The sequence below is a fragment of the Hemitrygon akajei genome, chromosome 1 (genome assembly GCF_048418815.1).
Source record: "Hemitrygon akajei chromosome 1, sHemAka1.3, whole genome shotgun sequence".
Taxonomy (NCBI): Eukaryota; Metazoa; Chordata; class Chondrichthyes; order Myliobatiformes; family Dasyatidae; genus Hemitrygon; species Hemitrygon akajei.
Window position 1 is genome coordinate 143,896,278 of NC_133124.1, and position 20,949 is coordinate 143,917,226.

The window sequence follows — 20,949 nt, forward strand, 5'->3', positions numbered from 1 at the left end:
CCCCCACCCCCCACCCCCAGAAACCCAGGAAAAAGCCAGAAAGAGGCAAGCAGGCAAACTAATACTAATTTTACCCCCATGTCTCAAGACAGCAATTCAAAAGAAAAAGTTAAAAAAAAGACACAAGCCACCCATATTCAAAAAAAATAAAGGGTTGGTATAACAAGGATTAAACTATGAAATTAGTATTATATATATATAAAGATTAAAAAAAGGAAGAAAAATACTAAATCGTTAAAACCCAAAAGTGGATAACATTATATTAATATTTTAAAAGGTCTTCAGTCTTGTTCAGACACATCCAAACGGATGTGACGTATCCAAGTCTTATGGGAAGAAGAAACGACATCTTGGAAAAAGGTTTTTTTTTAAAAAAACCTTAATATTTAAGCATTAACGATATGAGACAAAAATGTGGATAAGCTTAAAAAAACACCTAATTAGTTACTTCCAAAACTAACAGAATAATAGTTTTTTTTAAAAAACTCAAAATAAAACAAAAAGCAGACCTTCACTTAAGTGTGTAAAACAAAATACACTATCAGCCATCACATAAGGATCATCAAATTATGAAAGGTCCGAATCTATAGACTAATTATTAGCTTAAAGGGAAAAGCTAATACAGATAGTAAAAATACAATACGTTAGTCAACTCGTAGTGAAAAGGTGCTATTCTTCAAGAAATTTTTGGGCATCCGCTGGAGATTTGAACAACCGACAAGTCTCATCGGGAAGAGTAACTCTCAATTGTGCTGGAAATAACAACGTTTGTTTATAACCTTTCCGATGGATTTCCGACATAACCGGTTTAAAGGAGCCATTCTTTCCCTCAAAACTTCAGGACTGTAGTCTTCCAGAATACGAAATTTGAAATCTTGAAAGCTGATCATGCCCTTTTTTCGGGCAGCCCGAATCAGGCGTTCTTTAATATGAGGATAATGAAGCCAGAGAATCACTGGCCATGGTTTCGCGCCTGGAACTGGTTGAAAACAAGAGATGCGATGTGCGCAGTCGATTATTGGAGGAGTATCCAGAACTTCTGAGCCGAAGATGTCCATTAAAAATTTAGAGAAAAATACAGTCGGATCACCCTTCTCAAAATTTTCCGGAAGCCCAATTATCCAGAGGTTCTATCATTGAGACCGGTTTTCAAGATCAGTGAGTTTGGATTTATAACGTTCTAGCAGTTGAGGTCGAAGATAGCTTTTGTTCCAAAGTTTCAATTTTGCGATCTCTCTGGCAAGCGGCATCTTCAAGAACTAAAATTCTTGCTTGTTGTTGTTGAGTACCCGATGTGAGTGATTGAAGTTTTGCGTTGACTGTCTTTAAAGTTTCATCGAGCACAGAAAGCTTTGGGGTGAGTTTATTCTCCAGTTTCTCAAGTCTCTCATCCATAAGTTTCGCAATTGCTTCCAAAGTTAACGGTTCTTTCGCCAGTTTTGATTCCTTAGGTTCTCATGGTTTAGACGTTTTGACAAGTTGAAAAATAATTCAAACAGTCGAAAAAAAATTCTTAAGTATCAACCCCTTTAGAACAGGTATAGATAGGTCAGTTAGGGGGTGATTGTGGGTAGAAGAAAAGTAAAAGGATTGGAGCGAAGCCTGAAACAGCCTCACCCCATAAGCGCCATCTTGAGACCTCCCTCACTGTGTAAGTCCTACTCTGATTTCTACTCTCAAAGTACAGCACCTCTCATTCTCTGCATTAAATTCCATCAACCATTTCTCAGCTGTTCTTGCTTATAGCAGTTCTTATAGCAAGAATAGCATTGGCAAGAACAGCATTTACAGAAATGAGAAACATCCTAACAAACAAGAAAATAGCAATTGACATCCGCCTTAGAACTCTCAGCTGCTGCATTCTTCCTATATTGATGTATGGCTGCGAGTCATGGACCATCACAAATGCAATGGAAAAAAAGAATTAATGCAACAGAGATATGGTTCCTCAGAAGAATGCTATGCATATCATATATGGACAGGATAACCAACAATGAAGTTCTACAGAGAACGAAAACAAAATGTACATTACTTTTAAAAAAAATCAGAAAACATCAATCAAAATTCTTTGGATACATCATGCGAAGAGAGACATTAGAACATTTAGTTACAACGGGAAAGCTGGATGGAAAAAGAAGCAGAGGTAGACAGAGAATGGAAATGACAGATGGATTAACATCATGGTTAGAAACGGGAGGCAACAACTACAATTCGGAGGGTCAGGGACTGTGATCGATGGAGAGACATGATCGCCCACGCCGAATGGCAAGACACCTGAACACACACATTTCTCAGCCCACTTTTCTAACTGTAAGCTTTAATAGCCTTTCTGACTGCCCACTATGCCCTCAATTTTAATGTCATCTGTAAATTTGCTAATCCAGTTTACTACATTATCATCTAGATAGTTGATGTAGATGATAAACTGCGATGGACCTAGCACCAATACCTGTGGCACACCACTTGGCACAGGCCTCCAGTCAGAAAGGCAACTGTTTCCTACCATTCTTTGGCTTCTTCTGCAAAGCCAGTGTTGAATCCAATTTATTACGTCTTCCTGAATGCCAAAAGTTAGATTCTGCTCTTTCAATCTACGGTTCTTATGGAAGTCAAGAAAAAGGCACAAAATTTGTTGCTCAAGATTATTTTATTACAAGTTGATAGAACAGCTATCTTTATAACACAGAAATTTTTAAAAAATCCATTCAAATCTATAGATAAGAATTAACTAATTGAAAAGCTATTATTCAATACTTCAGTGTTGTACCAAGTTAACAATGAGAAAATACTTACTTAGGTAATGCAGAACAAAGGAACTTCCAATCTAATCTAAGAATTGAACAGTTGGATCCAATAAGCCCCTCTCTGATTCTAAATCATACAAATTCAGAGGCAGAAAAACCTGTGGTATCTATGTTACAAATAAAATAATCAAAGATTACTTGAAATACGAAGGGGTATAAGTATTCAAAGTATTCATAAGTTTGTCATAGGCAGATTAGTATGAGCACTTGTGTGAGGTTGAACTATTAATGATTGCCTTTAAGTAAAAATATGTCAATTATGATAAAACATGTTAGCGTAACACGATGTAAGTTGTTACTTCTAATGTAATGGCCTCGCTGTAATGTTCCACTTCTAAGGTAGTGGTTTCTCTGTAGTATCAATGTTTGGGTTATGACTAGAGATAACAGAGCATGTTAGCCAATGAGCGGGGTGTTGTTCGTTCTTGTGTGTCTGGGAGAGGGATTTCACTGACTTTTGTCAGGGAGAGATGAGGAGAGAAGACGCGAATAGAGAGAGTTGGTAGACTGCTGGATGGAGTGGACTTGGAGCTCAGGTCCGAAGGTCAGTGACAATTGGAGGAGGTCGATGGTGGACAAAGGGCCTTATCAGTGAACTCCAACGTTTGCGCATTAGACTTGAGAATGGGCCCTTTTCTTTCTCTTGTTTCTTTACTAACCAAATAATCAAATTAAGAATTGTAAAGCTCAAGTGTTTAATCACATATTGTGTACTGTTTGTTATTTCGTGGTACTGATTTGCAACGGGACACATTGCGCAGCATCCACCCAAACAAGATTTCTTAAGTTTGGCCAGGCCAAGGGCTATCTTCCCCTATATTAAACAGCTAGCCGAACTGAGAATTACATTAGCACTCAGAGTAAGTAGGCAAAATTGGCAAAAATAGAGCTAATGTTAGAATCAGCTTTATAATTGCTTGAAGTCTTCTGGCTAGTTAGTGATTTGCACACTGTCACTGTAGCCCAGCAATGAAAGCACTGTGGCTAAGAGGTTACTAGCACATTAACCACAACACTTGTTGTTATCACTTGGTACCGTTTTAACTCACTTGCAGAGGCTTAATTTCACATTCTACTTTCACTGTTGAGTTGGTAATTAATAGCACTTGAAAAGGACCTTCCCATCCAGCTCCCAGTGGTTCCTTATGTGTTTTAAAATCAGGGTCCTCCCACTAGGAATGGCCTCTTTCTGTTGAATGTTCCCAAGCAGCAGAAACCTGTTGAGAAAGAACTGGACAGTTTAGGTTAATTTCACACTAAACTGTCTGCCATAATGTGTATTTCAGCACCTCTGAGATTGAGAGCTCCCAGCAGTGACTCCTTTGAATGGATTTACTTTTGGTTTCTTGTTTGGGGTTGTTCTGATGCTATATAAGACCACAGGAAGAGCCGTAGGCTATGGTACACCTTCCTCATGATACTTAGTCATTGTTTGATCCCATTCATTTACTCAACTTGTCCTGATGACTCTGGGTGATGTGGACAATGGAAAGACATTCAATGTTTATATGTCAACATAATTCCTAGTGAACGCTCCCAGTGAAATGCGTTCCTTGGTGAAAGTCAATCTGACATGGAATATAGTCCTTGATCAGAGTTTTCGCTGTGTGCATTGGTTTCTTTACTGGAATAACTCTACCCATTATTGTCCTCTACTACCAGTGTATCTGAATATCCTTGACACTTCTTCAGTAAAGAAATGTAGTCCACTTGTAAGTGTAAAAATGGACCAGGTGGGGCAGGAGCACTTAATTATCAGAATCAAGTTTAATATCATTGGTATATGTCATGAAATTTGTACTGAAGTAGCAGTACATAATTAAAATCTGTAAATTAGTGAGATGTGTGTGTGTGTATTTATAAAAAATTAAATAAATCGTGCAAAAAGTAAAGATGAGTACTGAGGTAATGTTTATGGGTTCATTGTCCATTCAGAAATCTGATGGCAGAGGGGAAGAAGCTGTTCCAGAATATGCCTTCAAGTTCCTGTAATTTCTCCTGATGGTAGCAATTTGTAGAGGGTATGTTTTGGGTGATGGGGTGCTTAATGATGGAGGCAGCCTTTCTTACCGTTCTCTATTTAGGACCGCTTTTCCTGTCTGGAGCATTGAATTTGATTCTCTCTGATAGCTTGTATGTTTGTCTGTGAATCAGAATTCAACTTAATTTCCATAATTCCAGTTGATCGGTTCACTGTATATGTTTCTGGTCGGTCTTTAACTTTTTTTACTCCTCCTCGTGCTGCCTTTTTAAAAATTTCATCTGCAGGTAGTTATTTTGGAGCAAGCTTTACATTTTAATACAACTTGTGACTGTTGTATGACATCCATGAGTTCTAGTACTTTTTCGCCATTCTTGATTGGGTTTCCAGCAGCCGTAGGAAATACTCTTTGTTTCCGTAAGTTTCTTAAATCATGAACAACTCCAAAAAAATCAAGAATCAGTGTAGATATTAGCTTTCCTTCTGTCAACTTACAGGCTTCAATCAGAGCCTTTAACTCTGCCTGTTGTGCAGAGGTACCAGGAGTCTGCTTACTGATGCCAGCACTTCAGTTCCACAGATGTGGCCCATCCAGTCATTCGAATTCCATTCTCAATCTTGGAGGAGCTATCGTTGTATAGACCTTTGGCCGAGTAACAACCAGCAGGAAGCCATTGGTCTCCATGTTCTTGAATTAAGGCTGCCATCATGTGTTTCTCATTAACATGCGGTGTTTTCCTGTATCAGGGATTCTTAATGCAGGTGCGTTTCAAAATGTCACCTTTAAAGTTTGAAACTCTTTTAGTTCTCCATTGAGAGTCATGGTTGTCTGAGCATTTAATGCAGATTGTTGAATGATTGGGTAGTTTCAGCAAATGAATTGACCCGTGATCTGTTGTAGTTGCACAAACCCAGAAATGACCGAAGTTGCTGAACTGTCGTAGGAGACTTTGCTGACTTAACGGCTTTTGCACAATCCTTAGCGTATTTCTGTTCACCTTGGTCTTAACTCTAAATCAGTAATAGACATTTTCTTTCCCTGATGTATTTTCTATATCTTAGTAAACCTAACATTGTTGGTACATTTTATCCCGATCTTTTCATTCATTTTATCAAACTGTGGTATTTTATTCAGGTTAGAGTTCTTAGTAAGTTTCATGACTTTGGCCGTTGCTTTGGTTTGATCTTAATTCGTACATATTACTTTGATTGGAATCTTGAAAAATAAATAACCATATAGTTCAAGTAACCATATAGATTGCAACCAAATAGGTTGGTCCAGGAACCAAATAGATTGCACAACTAATATTTTCACTAGGTACCAAAAAAGATCCCTGGATGACCAAAATACATTGTAGTATTGTGGTTAGCACAACACTTTACAGTACAGGTGACCCAGCTGCAATTCCCACCGATGCCTGTAAGGAGTTTGTATGTTCTTCCCATGATTGCATAGATTTTTTCCATTACGGGCCAGCAACAATAGGTGTAGAATGGAGTCGGGGGGTTATTGCAAAATGACTAAATTTATTAACATTTACGCAGAAATATAGAAAATTAAACAAATGGCTAACTTAAGCAGAAGTTAATGGCATTATGCGTCTATAGCTCCCAAGCAGTCAAACTTAGAAACAATTCTTAACAAAGTCTTACTCAAGCACAGTCTTAGAGCAGCAGTTTAAAAGGTCCAGGTGATTCATGAAATAAGTGAGAGGAGAGACTTGTATCTTCATGATGCAATGAAGAGATGATCTTAGAGATGCACAATACAATGGAGAAGGGATCACGATGAAACAGTTACTGTAGGTTGCAGTCTTGGAGTAATTTTTCCGAAGAGCCCAAGAAAAACGAGATTTCACAGAGTAACTGACAAGGAATGTCCCTTTTGCCGAAATGGTCACCACACAACACCCGAGACCATGCAGGGGTTAACCAAAAGTGTGGGCCGCAATCCAGGTATGGATTATACAAAATGTCAGTCACATTGGAAATGCACAGAGTGCTGCCGGTTAACCCAATCCTTTGGGTTTGTTCGAAGCCTGCAATCTGCACTCTCACTCTCTCTTTCGGTCAGTTTCCTAATGACTCCTTACCGAGCAACTCCTGTTACAGTACGTCTCTGGCAACAATGAATATAGAATTGAGTCAGGTTTTTTATAAACAAATAAACATTTTATTAAACTCTACTCAACAAAAAAATGAAAAGTAAACAAACAACTAACTTAACTGGAAGTTAACTGCTATACGGCAACTCTGTAACAATACTTAAAATGGTAAATGCAAACACAGACTTAAACGTGGTAAGTGTGAAAGTCCAAGTGGTTTATACAGTCAATTAGAGACTTTCCTGAAGTAATGAATTCTTCGACGAAGTGACGTTACTGCTGATCCCAGCCGAAATATGCCTTGCCCGAAGGATTCACGACAAATGAAATAAAAACGGCTTAAAGGAACTGACCTTTTCCTTGGTGAATAAACACTGCACAACCCTTTCTACTCTTACAAGTTATCTTAGATGCAGGTCTCTACTTCCTTGAGTGAAGATCCAATAAGGTCGATCCTGTATTAAACCGCTGAACTTTACTTTATCCTTCGGGTTCCCATACTTTGGTAAAATCTTCACTCTCCAATACTTAGACTTTAAAATTAAATCAAAGATACATCAAACATAATTGGCAGCGATTTGGCGAAACTGCCGGCACAATGACTCTGTATCTTACAGTCGAAAGTAAAACTCTACTTTAAAACGAAACTGCGTTGTGAGACCAAGTACGCAGCTTAACGGAGTAACTGACGAATTGAACGACTGACTACTCAACACAAAACTCCTACGTGTGAGAATATGTCATCACGTGACCTCACATTGGCAGGAAATTGCTTCACCCCACCATTATAAGACAGTCACAAGATACCCTCGGGGTATGTAACACTCCCGATTTCTCTAGCAATCAGTCTGTGTTTGTCTTTTTTATACCGTTGGTGTATGTCATCAAGTGAAGCTTACAGAGACGAAACTATGGATTCCAGCAAACCATGTGACGCCCCCAGAAATCGAAACCACAAGCTTCCAGCAAAACAAGACCATAGATACATCACATTTAGTAAACAAAACTAATCACGTGACATCCACAGGAATCGAAACTGTGGACCCATAACACCTCTGGTTGGTAGGTTAATTGGTTATTGTAAATTGTCCCATGATTAGGCTAGGGTTAAACCAAGACTTGCTGGGCAGCATGGCTCAAAGGTCAGGAAAGGCCTTTTTTGCGCTTTATTTCAATAAATAAATCACAAGCGAATATGTTACAACCACAATAGATTGTACAACTAATCTTTTCACAGCTTTTATTTCTTTTTTAAATAGGAAAACAGCAGTTCGCAGTCCTGATTTCCATCCAGTGTTTGAAGCCAGAACCCATTTTCTTCCATATAGCAGAGATACAGAGGAAGTTCTTACCCCTTCTGTTACATGCTTAAAATACCACTTTTGTCTTCAATTTTTCCAAGTTCTAAACTTAAGAATATCCTGCCGCTGGCAATGCCACTTGTTGGATTCTGGCGTCTTAATCAAAGGTTCTGTTAGAAGTCAAGAAATAGGCACAAAATATTGATTCATGATTGTTTTGTTAAGAGTTGATAGAACAGAATAAAGTTGAATAGACAGTGATAGAGGTCTACTAATGAAGATTAGAGATGAGATTTCTAATGAGATTAGAAAACTAAGATTAGAGATGGCACCTAAATAGAACAGCTATTTTTTTGCCACGGAAATTAGAAAAATCCATTCAAATCCATAGGTGAGAATTAATCAGTTGGAAAGCTATTATTCAATACTGCAGTACCAAGTTAACCAATGAGAAAGCACTTATTTAAGCAATGCAGACAAAGAAACCTCCAAAGCTTTCAGAATTATACTTTATATAGCCACTCGAGACATATTAAACTTGCATATACATGTAAAAACTATTTAAAATGCAATACTGTGCAAAATATTGAGACACATGCAAAATAAATCTGTAAAGTGGATATGCTTTCCAAAGAAAATGAAATTTCTAAACTTAAAAAAAATTACAGTGAACAGTAAAATACTAAATCAAATTAACGTTTAGTTTGACCACCCTTTGCCTTTAAAACTGCATCAGTTCTCTGTGCAGTTTAAGAAAATCGGCTGGTAGGTTGTTCCCAACATCTTGGAGAACTTGCCACAGTTCTTCTGCAGACTTCGGCTGTCTTGCTTGCTTCTGCCTCTCCAGGTAATCCTAGACAGCCTCGATGATGCTGTGATCAGAGCTCTGTGGGGGACATACCATTTGTGGCAGAACTCCTTGTCCTCCTTTTTGCTGAAGATAGTTCTTTATGGTGTTGGCTGTGTGTTTGGGGGTCATTGTCCTACTGTAGAATGAATTTGGGACCGATCAGACGGCTCCCTGATGCATGATGGAAGAGAATCTGCGTGGGCTTCTCAGCACTGTGGATTCCATTAATTCTGACCATTTTGCCAACTTCATTGCAGAAATGCAGCCTCAACCTGCAGGGACCCTCCGTCGTGCTTCACTGTTGGCTGCACACACTCAGCCATGTGGTGCTCTCTTGCTGTTCTATGGACAAACTTCATCCTGTTTGAGTCAAAAAATTTCAAATCGGATTTTCGATCTGTTACGTAACCTCGTAACCAGGTAACTTACCAGCAAAGATAGCGGGATCAGCTGAGTCGGATGCTACTATTTTCAAACGTTTTATTCAAAAAGGGGCACAAACGTATGGTTAATACAAAACATTCAGATCATATACATCGTCAAAACTCAATCTAAAACACCGGTGTAATAATAATCAATCAGAAATAAGCTCTATAGTTGTCTAGGGGTTAATACTGAGTCCAATTGAAATATAAAGAGTCACTCAGAAGTTTGCAGGCTTTTCCCTTTTGGGAACCACTGGGGTTTCACGTTGTGGAGAGAGAGAGATGGTTGAGAAAGGATAAACACTTGCCCGTTGTCTTTACAGAGCAAATCCTTGGAATCGGGAGCAGGCTTCCCCGTTGTTAGTTAAAAGCAGTCTTCCGTTGGTTCTAGCCACAGATTCAAAATTTGGAATCTAACGCACGTGGCTTCCTTCAAAATGCCTTCCCGCTGCCACGGGAATCGGTATCGTGCTTCCTTGGTGTCTCCTGGGTGCGTCTGAGTGTTGTCTCCCCCTCAGACCCTCCTTTATACTTCTTCACGGGATCGCAGGTGTCAATCAGGTTGCAGGTGATGCGATCTCTCTGTCAACTGGCCCACTTTGCCCAAGGGCTTTTCACGTGGTCTTCATGAGACAATAGTCAATATCGCCTTTATTCTGCTTCTCGGGAGAATGTGGTCTTCCGCACGTCTCTCTCTCTCTCTCCCATTTCCTGTGTTTATTCAGCACGTCTCTCTCCCTCTTGGGTCAGTTGACCCCCCCTTGACTAGGGCTCTTGCGATTCTCACAAAGGAGGGGGCCGAGGTTATAACAGATCCATCGGATGGACCGCACGGCATCTTCGGGCAAGACGAAGGGAGGTGGAGTCTGCCTACTGATCAACACTGCGTGGTGCTCAGACACAGAAGCACTGACAAGCTCCTGCTGTCCGGACCTGGAACATCTGTCGGTTAAGTGTCGTCCCTATTATCTGCCACGGGAATTCACCTGGATAATACTGACAGCGGTCTACATTACCCCCCCAGGTGGGCGTGGAGTGTGCTGTGAATACACTGCATGCCAGCATCAGTGAACTTGAGACCAGGTATCCGGAGGCTTTGCTCATTACAGCCGGGGACTTTAACCAGGCCAACCTCAGAAGAGCGCTGCCAAAGTTATACCAACATGCCTCCTGCTCGACCAGAGGCCCAAATATACTTGACCACTGCTACACAGCAGTCAAGGATGCCTACTGTTCCGTCCAACGACCGCACTTCGGAAAATTGGACCATCAGGCCGTACTCCTCCACCCGGCTTACAAACAGCAACTGAAGCGGGATGTCAAGGTGTCAAAAGTGGTGTTGCGTTGGACAGAGGAAACGGATGAAGTCCTCCGTGACTGCTTTGAATCGGTGGACTGGTTAGTATTCAAGGACTCGGCAGCTAACCTTGATGTGTATGCCTCAGCTGTCAGGGACTTTATCTGGAAATGCACAGAGGACTGTGTGTCTCACAGGATGATCCGGGTATTCCCTAACCGGAAACCTTGGATTAATTATGAGGTCCAGACCCTTTTGAAGGCTAGAACTGTGGTTTTTAGGTCCAGACATACCAGTTGCTACATGGAATCCAGGCGTGAACTCCGCAAAGCCATTAAGGGTGCCAAGAGGCAATATCGAGCCAAGTTGGAAGCCCAGGCCAACCAGAGGGATGCCAGTAGACTATGACAGGGTCTAAATGAGATCACTGGGTGCAAAGAAAAGGCTGGGAATATCAATAACTGTAGCGCTTCTCTTCCTGCCGAACTTAACGTATTCTACACAAGATTCGCCCCCTCTGGATGAACTGGACCTGGTAGCATCAAGATTCATCATCACCGAGGAAGAAGTTAGAAGAGCCTTCCTGAAGATAAATCCAAGGAAGGCGATGGGCCCAAATGGCGTCCCGGTACGGGTTCTCCGGGCCTGTGCAAGCAAGCTAGCTGGAGTGTTTGCTGACATCTTCAACTGCTCCCTGCTTCAGTCGAAGATCCCCTCGTGTTTTAAGAAGGCAACGATAAAAGCAAGGTGGCATGCCTGAATGACTACAGACCTGTGGCTCTAACATCAATTGATATGAAGTGCTTCGAGTGATTGGTTATGGCACACATCAACCATAACCTACCGGTCAACCTCAACGCTTTGCAATTTGCCTACCGGAGCAACAGGTCAATGGCAGATGCCGTCTCTCTGCACTACATTCCTCCTTAGAACACCTGGAGAATAAAGACGCATATGTAAGGCTCCTTTTCATCGACTACAGCTCTGCCTTTAATACCATCATCCCAAATAAACTGATTTCTAAGCTCTGGAACCTGGGTCTTAGCACTCAGATCTGCAGCTGGATCTTCAACTTCCTCACAGACAGGACCCAGGCTATAAAAATAGGGGACAAGCTCTCCTCTACAATCACTCTGAGCACCGGTGTCCCAAAAGGCTGTGTACTCAGCCCCCTGGTGTACTCACTGTAGCCAAGTTTCCATCAAACTCAATATATAAGTTTGCTGATGACACCACAATTGTAGGCCATATCATGGGTAATGATGAGTCTGAGTACAGAGAGGAAATTAAGAACCTGGTGGCACGGTGCAAAGACAACAACCTATCCCTCAATGTCAGCAAGACAATTGGTTGTTGACTTCAGAAGGAATAGCAGACCTCACAACCCCATCTACGTCGGTGGTGCGCAGGTGGAACAGGTCAAAAGCTTTAAGTTCCTTGGGGTGAATATCACACATGACCTGACTTGGTCTAACCAAGCAGAGTCCACTGCCAAGAAAGCCCACCAGCGCCTTTACTTCCTGAGAAAGCTGAAGAAATTTGGCTTGTCTCCTCACTAATTTTTATAGGTGCACCGCAGACAGCATTCTTCTAGGGTGAATCACAACCTGGTATGGAAGTTGTCCTGTCCAAGACCGGAAGAAGCTGCAGAAGATAGTGAACATAGCCTAGCACATCACATAAACCAATCTTCCATCCTTGGACTCACTTTACACCTCATGCTGTCGGAGCAGTGCTGCCAGGATAATCAAGGACAAGACCCACACAGCCAACACACTTTTTGTCCCACTTCCTTCTGGGAGAAGGTTCAGGAGCATGAAGATTCGTACGGCCAGATTTGGGAACAGCTTCTTTCCAACTGTGATAAGACTGCTGAACAGATCCTGACCCAGATCTGGCCCGTACCTTCCAAATATCTGGACCTGACTTGCACTACTTTACTTTCCCTTTTCTATTTTCTAGTTATGATTAATAATTTAAAATTTTATTATATTTACTTTGATTTGTAGTTCAGGGGGCGCGAAGCACACAAACAAATATCACTGTGATGATTGTACACTCTAGTATCAATTGGTGACGATAAAGTAATCAATCCAGAGCACTTGCTGTCATTGTTCAGCACCCACTCATGTTTTTCTGTGTAGGTGAGTCTTTTGGCTTTGTTTTACTATGGAGGAATGGCCTTTTGACAGCAACTCTTCCATGAAGACCATTTCTGAAAAGACTTCTCTAGACTATAGATGGATGTAATTGGGTTCCAGTGGTTCTGTGAGTTCAGAGCTGATAGCAATGCTGAGAAGGAATGTCAGTTTGATATATTTTCATCTGCTGCACTCAGTTTCCGACCACTGGTGAGCTTCTGGCCCTCTATCTTCCCCATTTCTGTGTGCCTTTTCAGCAGAGCATGGACACCACATTTTGAAACTTCTGCTGGGCTGCAAAATTTTTGCTTGGGAAAGACATTGCTGATGCAGGATGACCGCCCTGTGCCTTGTTGCTATGCTCACTTTTGCCATGGTATAAGAATTGTTGAATTGAGGGTTAAACTGTCACATCTGCCACACCCTCATCTTTTAGTTTGGTTGTTGATCGTCCAGTCTGATTCCTTTTACAACCATTTTCTGCCGTGGACCTCTACCATTCAAGTGATCCATAAACACCAGGTTGGGAGTCTCTGTTCTATGCCCATTTCTGTGTCAGTTAAATCAGTTTAGTTCATTCAACTTATTATGTAATTGACCATTAGCACCTGTTTGTTTTCTTTGTTTAATCATACACTGGATTATATACCTACAAAGTAATCACTTTTTTATTTAAAATTAGTCTTAATATGTTACTTTCTTTTGTGAAATACGAACATTTCTCTGTAACATTTAATTTTTGGAAAAAAAATGGTTGGGAATCTAAAATGTGCTCTTTTCTACTGAAGCACTAATGCAGAAGACAAAAAATAACTACGCGAAATTTGTATTAAAAATCTAGGGTGCCTAAGATTTTTGCACAGTATTGTAGAAACAGATAATTAATTGTTAAACTATAAAGAAAATAACAGTTTAACAGTCTAATCTAAGAATTAAACAGTCGGATCTAGCACAAGTGACTGATCGAATCTTCTTGACCAGCCTCTCATGCAGGACTTTGTCAAAGGCTTTGCTAAAGTCCACGTAACAACATCCATTGTCTGTCCTTCATCAACTTCTCTGGTAATCTTCTCAAAAAAAACTTTATGAATTGGTTAGACATAGACCAATATGCACAAGGACATGATGACTATCTCTAATGTATCCATGTTGATCCAAGTACAGGTAGTCCCCGAGTTACGAACGTCCGACTTACGGACAACTCGTACTTACGAACTGAGGAAGGAGAATGCTGTCCACCATTTCAAGTTGTTGCCGTTGACACAGTGTTGAGTGTGTAACTTTGTATTTCGCTTAAATTTTTCTTAGCAAGAGTCACCCTGACCCTGCCCCCTCCTCCCCCCCCTCCCCATTCCGGTTGGCTGGTGGCGCTGTGAAATCAGCACCGGGCTCGAAACAGACCACTCCCGCCCAAACGTGCCAGGTTGATGTCGATCCAGTGACTCCCGTACCATCCGTGCTGGGTTGATGTTGAGCTCGCATCTCGACCTCATAAAAAAAAAAGCACTGCCACCTCCAGTTTAAATTCCCACGCGGAATATTGTGGAGGATCAAATACCCAAACCCAGCACAGCCCCCACTTGTCTCATTTAACCTGTGTCAGAGCGATGGTCCTTAGGACCCGGGGAATTCAGTGCGGTGGTCCTTGGGACCCAGCGGAGGTCGGGGCCCGCCGTGTTTCTGTTCCATTGACGGGAAGCGATCGCGATTGAAAATGAAGTGGAAATAATAAAGTGTTTGGAAAGAGGTGAAACGCCATTGGTCATTGGAAAAGCGTTAGGCTACAGTCGGTCAACGATCGGAACAATTTTAAAGGATAATGGATAAAGTGAGAATAATGGAGCATGTGAAAGGCCCTACCCCGATGAAAAGCTACAATCATTTCTAAGCAATGCAGTGGTTTAATTATTGGAATACATACATTTCTTAAGTGTTTTATATGCATAGAAAGGGAAAATGTATACTATATACCTAAGACAAACGTTTGACTAACTGACGCTAAATAATACCGGCTGTACTTGTTCCGACGTACGTACAAATCTGACTTAAAGACAGAGTCAGGAACGGAACTCGTATGTAACCCGGGGACTGCCTGCATTTCTATATCTGGTCCCTTAAAATGCATTCCAATAACTTACCCACTGCTGCCGTTAGATTCACTGGCCTCTAATTTTCTGTCTTAGGCCTTTCTTAGACGATCAACCTATCCTCCAATCCTCTGGCATCTCACCTGTGGCTAAGGATGTTTTAAATACCTAAAAATTACTGCACTTGCTTCGCATAAGGTATGTGGGAACACCTTGTCAGACCCTGGGAATTTATCCACCCTAATTTATCTCAAGACAGCAAGCAAGCACCTCTTCTAATTACCTTATCTTCCATTACCTCACTGCTGTTTTGCCTCATTTCTATAGACTTCGTGTCTATCTCCTGAGTAAATGCAAATGCAAAAAATCCATTTAGGATTTCCCTCCTCTCTTTCAGCTCCATGCTAATATTCAAGCGGACCAATTTTGTCCTCTGCTATCCAGTTGCTTTTAACATATCTGTGGAAGCCTTTGGGATTCTCCTTCATCGTCTCTGCTATAGCAACCTTGTGCTTTCTTTTAGTCCTCCTGGTTTTTCTTTTCAGTGCTCTCTTCAGGGACAGGACATGTTGGTTGTTTGTGAAGTGGTATCTCCTTCTGCCACTTAGACTGGTTTTCTTTGTTCTGTTGGCTGATGAATGGTTCTGAGTGTTGTCTAAAGCTATGCTGCCTTAGCTTGTCATCGTCATGAGACGGACATTCCAGGGAGTCAGTCAGAATGTCACATCTCTCTCTCCAAGCATGTCGTCTGTGTCTTGTTCTTTGCCTGCCTGGAAACCACCTTGTCTGACTAGCTTGAAATAGTCTCTTTATTCCTCTGTTGACAGAGAACTGTACCGATATACAGAAAAATAATCATAGTAGTATAAATATATAGTAATGTATAATAAATAATTGTCTCTGGGTAATTATAATTCATTTTAGGGTACCAAATATATTACTGAAGAAATGAAATCTGAAGATGCGGCTTCTGGATAGAGTTTGATGTTTATCATTTTGTTGCTTAGGGACAAATATCGTTTTTATGCCTGCATACTGCGAGCAAGATTTGATGAGCATCGTGATGAAAAAGACATGGTCAAGGCTACTAAGCTGCTGAAAGCTGGTGAGGAAGAATTCTGGTCGATGCAACATCCTCAGCCCTACATTTTTCCTGATTCCCCAGGGGGAACATCCTACGAGAGATACGAATGCTACAAGGTATGAGATAAAATTCATGTTGTCATTATATTATTTAATGTCCCTTGCTTCATACACTTTCCAGTGCTGTATTCCATCTGCCACCTCTTTGGGCATTCTCCAGATCTGTCTAAATCCTTCTGCAGCTTCTCTACTTCCCCAGAACTACCTGCCCCTCCAGCTATCTTCATATTGTCCACTGTCTTGGCCACAATGCCATCAGTTTCGTCATCTAAATCATTGACATATACTGTGAAAAGAAAGTGGAAGGAACATGACACTGAAAGGGTGAGATGAAAGGGGTGGAAAGAATGTCATATGTTCTGTAATCTCAGCTGGAGATGAGCATCCTGTATAACCAAGCATACTCCTAAACCAAGAACACTGTGTTCTACACGTCATGGTTTCCGCCATGAGGAGGTACCTGGTGTCCCTATCACAATCACTGCCATAACTCCGGAACACTCTCTGCCGCCTGCAATTGACCAGTCTGATACTTTATCCTCCACCAGATACACACTTTCAGTCACTGGTTCTTCACCTTTCTCAGGTCCAGTAAGGATTGGAAGTTTGCCTGTCTGCAGACCGTTGAACCTGCTGCTGATCTTGAGGTTTCCAACAATTCCGAACGGGTTCAGGACCCAGATTCTACTGCCATCGATGTGGGTTCCAGTGATCCTGAACACCTTCAAAGTGCCTATGGCACAACCTCAAATTCTGACTCCAGCCTGGACTTTGGCCTGGAGGTGCTTTTGGTTGAGACTTTATGCACTGCTGCTAAACCCTAGTCTCCCCTTGCCTCACCAGCACTCTGCAATCTCATGTCTCTCAGGCCCCACCACCAGCTCTTTGGACTTTGGAGATTTAATCTTCCACCCCACCTTCCCTGAACATCCCAACCTTCAGACACTACAAACCCTCTATATCTCTACCCCACCCTCCACAATCCTAGCTCTCATCTGTACTGGGTCTTCACGATTCCCTCTGACCCTTCCCCTCTCAGTAAGGGCCTCACCTTTGCCCCCCCCCACACTTGTGAGTTCCACACGCACCATGACGCTGAGCTGATCTTCTGTCACCTCTTTCTCTGTGTCTACTTCTTTAGTAAGGACTCTCTACCACACACCGATGACCCCTTCTCCTCTTCCTGGATGCCCTGCTGTTTTTATCACTAACTGTTGACGAGACATCAACCATCTTGACTTTAACCACTCCAGTCTCCAATCCTAACCTCACTCCTTTGGAACGCACTGCTCTACACTCTCTTCAACTAATCCTAACCTCACCATCGAACACACAGATGTTGCTGTAGAAGTCTGGCTGACTGTCCTCTACTTTGCTGAAGCCAGGCGACAACTCTGACACCCCTTACGTACCCCTTGAACACGACCCCACTAAAGAGCACCAGGCCATTATCTCCCACACCATCACCGATTCCCTCGCCCCACACCTCCCATTTGTACCTCCTACCCAAGATCCATAAATCTACTTGTTCTGGTAGATCCATTATCTCTGTTCATTCCTGCCTCACCAGACATGTATCTGCATACCTTAACTCTGTTTTATACCCATCAGGAGGGCCTCAAAGCACTCCACTTCTTTCTGGACACCAAACCAACCAGTTGCTCTCCACCATCTAACAAAACTGGTTCTCACTCTCAATAATTTCTCCTTTGCCTCATCCCACTTTTTTCAAACACAAGGTGTAGGACTTTTCGATTTCATCAACTTTGCCTCCAACTTACACCCTGTCCTCAAATTTACTTGCAACACACACAAAATTCTGGAGGAAATCAGCAGGGCAGGCAGCATCTAGGAAAAGAGTGTAGTTGATGTCTTGGGCAGAAAGACAAAGGGTGCTCCTTCTTCTGTGATCAGATTCCTGCTTCTCCAGTCCTGTATCTCTTTAAATTTCCCAGCTCTTTACTTCGCCCCTTCCCCATTGCACCTATCACCTTGTGATCCTTCCTCGCCTCCCCACCTCCTTACTCTTGACGTCTCATCTCTTTTTTCTCCAGTCCTGGTGAAGGCATCTTGGCCTGAAACATTGACGATACTTTTTTCCATGGATACTGCCTAGCTTGCTGAATTCATAGAAAAATAGAAAAAAAAAACAGCACAATCCAGGCCCTTTGGCCCACAATGCAGTGCCAAATATGTACTTTAGAAATTACCTCGGGTTACCCATAGGCCTCTATTTTTCTAAGCTCCATGTATCTATCCAGGAGACTCTTAAAAGTGTCACGTACCCATGACCGGGTTAAAGAACCGGCAGAAATGGAAAACACATTGGAGTCTGGTATTGCTATAAACTAATAGTGTTTATTAGTAACAATGCAGTACAGTAATATAAATGCAGATATATCAAACAAGTTAACAATAATATATGTACATAAGTGTGGAAATAGGAACAAAACTAGGCTCTTTCAAACCTAGGGGTGGATGGATATAGTCTTACGATGATGAAGAGAGTTCAGTTCAGTTCGAGGTAGTTAGTTGAGTACGTTGGTGAGAGAGTGAGAGATGAGCTGATTCCGTCGATCTTCCCGTTATCTTCTGAAATTCTGTTGAAGTCACCGACTGACCATAACACGTACGACTGTTCTTCAGTGGTTGAATTATCACCTAGGCGAGGGTGGACACGCAAATAATTCCCCACTGGTTGCACCTTTTCACACTGCGTGAGCCACTGATCGATTTCCCAGAATCAATCCTCCAAAAACCCCATCTTCCTGTGGGTGCAACAAAGCTTGTTCAGTGTCCGAAGCCATGTGTCTGTCTGTGTAACCACAGACCTGGTTTTTATCTCCACATGCTGTCCATCAACCTGCTTCGCCCTCCTCTCTCTGCAAGAACTTTGCAAGCAGGCAAGTGTCAATAGACAATAGGTGCAGAAGTAGACCATTCGGCCCTTCGAGCCTGCACCGCCATTTTGAGATCATGGCTGATCAACTACTATCAATACCCGGTTCCTGCCTTGTCCCCATATCCCTTGATTCCCCTATCCATAAGATACCTATCTAGCTCCTCCTTGAAAGCATCCAGAGAACTGGCCTCCACTACCTTCCAAGGCAGTGCATTCCAGACCCCCACAACTCTCTGGGAGAAGAAGTTTTTCCTTAACTCTGTCCTAAATGACCTACCCCTTATTCTCAAACCATGCCCTCTGGTACTGGACTCTCCCAGCATCTGGAACATATTTGCTGCCTCTATCTTGTCTAATCCCTTAATAATCTTATATGTTTCAATCAGATCCCCTCTCAATCTCCTTAATTCCAGCGTGTACAAGCCCAGTCTCTTTAACCTCTCTGTGTAAGACAGTCCAGACATCCCAGGAATTAACCTCGTGAATCTACGCTGCACTTCCTCTACAGCCAGGATGTCTTTCCTTAACCCTGCAGACCAAATCTGTACACAATACTCCAGGTGTGGTCTCACCAGGGCTCTGTACAAATGCAAGAGGATTTCCTTGCTCTTGTACTCAATTCCCTTTGTAATAAAGGCCAACATTCCATTAGCCTTCTTCACTGCCTGCTGCACTTGCTCATTCACCTTCAGTGACTGATGAACAAGGACTCCGAGATCGCTTTGTATTTCTCCCTTACCCAACTCTACACCGTTCAGATAATAATCTGCCTTCCTGTTCTTACTCCCAAAGTGGATAACCTCACACTTATTCACATTAAATGCCATCTGCCAAGTATCTGCCCACTCACCCAGCCTATCCAAGTCACCCTGAATTCTCCTAACATCCTCATCACTTGTCACACTGCCACCCAGCTTAGTATCATCAGCAAATTTGCTGATGTTATTTTCTATGCCTTCATCCAAATCGTTAACGTAAATGGTAAACAGCTGTGGTCCCAATACCAAGCCCTGTGGCACCCCACTAGTCACCACCTGCCATTCCGAGAAACACCCATTCACCGCTACCCTTTGCTTTCTATCTGCCAACCAGTTTTCTATCCATGTCAATGCCTTCCCCCCGATGCCCTGAGCTTTGATTTTACCCATCAATCTTCTATGTGGGACCTTATCAAATGCCTTCTGAAAATCGAGGTACACTGCATCCACTGGATCTCCCCCGTCTAATTTCCTGGTTACATCCTCGGAAATCTCCAACAGATTAGTCAAGCATGATTTACCCTTGGTAAATCCATGCTGGCTCGGCCCAATCCTATCACTGCTATCTAGATATGCCACTATTTCATCCTTAATAATGGACTCTAGCATCTTTCCCACCACCGATGTCAGACTGACAGGTCGATAGTTCTCTGTTTTCTCCCTCCCTCCTTTCTTAAAAAGTGGGATACCATTAGCCATTCTCCAATCCTCAGGGACTGATCCTGAATCTAAGGAACATTGGAAAATGATTACCAATGCATCCGCAATTTCCAGGGCCACCTCCTTTAGTACCCTAGGGTGCAGACCATCTGGACCTGGGGATTTGTCAGCCTTCAGTCCCATCAGTCTTCTCATCACCGTTTCCTTCCGAATGTCAATCTGTTTCATTTCCTCTGTTACCCTATGTCCTTGGCCCATCCATACATCTGGGAGATTGCTTGTGTGTTCCTTAGTGAAAACAGATCTAAAGTACTCATTAAATTCTTCTGCCATTTCTCTGTTTCCCATAACAATTTCACCCAATTCATTCTTCAAGGGCCCAATGTTGTTCTTAACTATCTTCTTTCTCTTCACATACCTAAAAAAGCTTTTGCTATTTTCCTTTATATTCCTGGCTAGCTTGCGTTCGTACCTCATTTTTTCTCCCCGTATTGT

The 20,949-nt window shown here is 42.1% G+C and overlaps 1 protein-coding gene across 1 annotated transcript in view; it reads left to right on the top strand.

Moving 5' to 3' along the window:
- ndufb9 (NADH:ubiquinone oxidoreductase subunit B9) overlaps nucleotides 1–20,949 on the top strand; it is a 63,179-nt gene that overhangs the window by 24,300 nt on the left and 17,930 nt on the right. Inside the window, exon 2 of the mRNA XM_073052700.1 lies at nucleotides 15,999–16,191. Within this exon, the coding sequence (XP_072908801.1) occupies nucleotides 15,999–16,191 (193 nt within the window). The remainder of the gene's footprint in view (nucleotides 1–15,998; nucleotides 16,192–20,949) is intronic.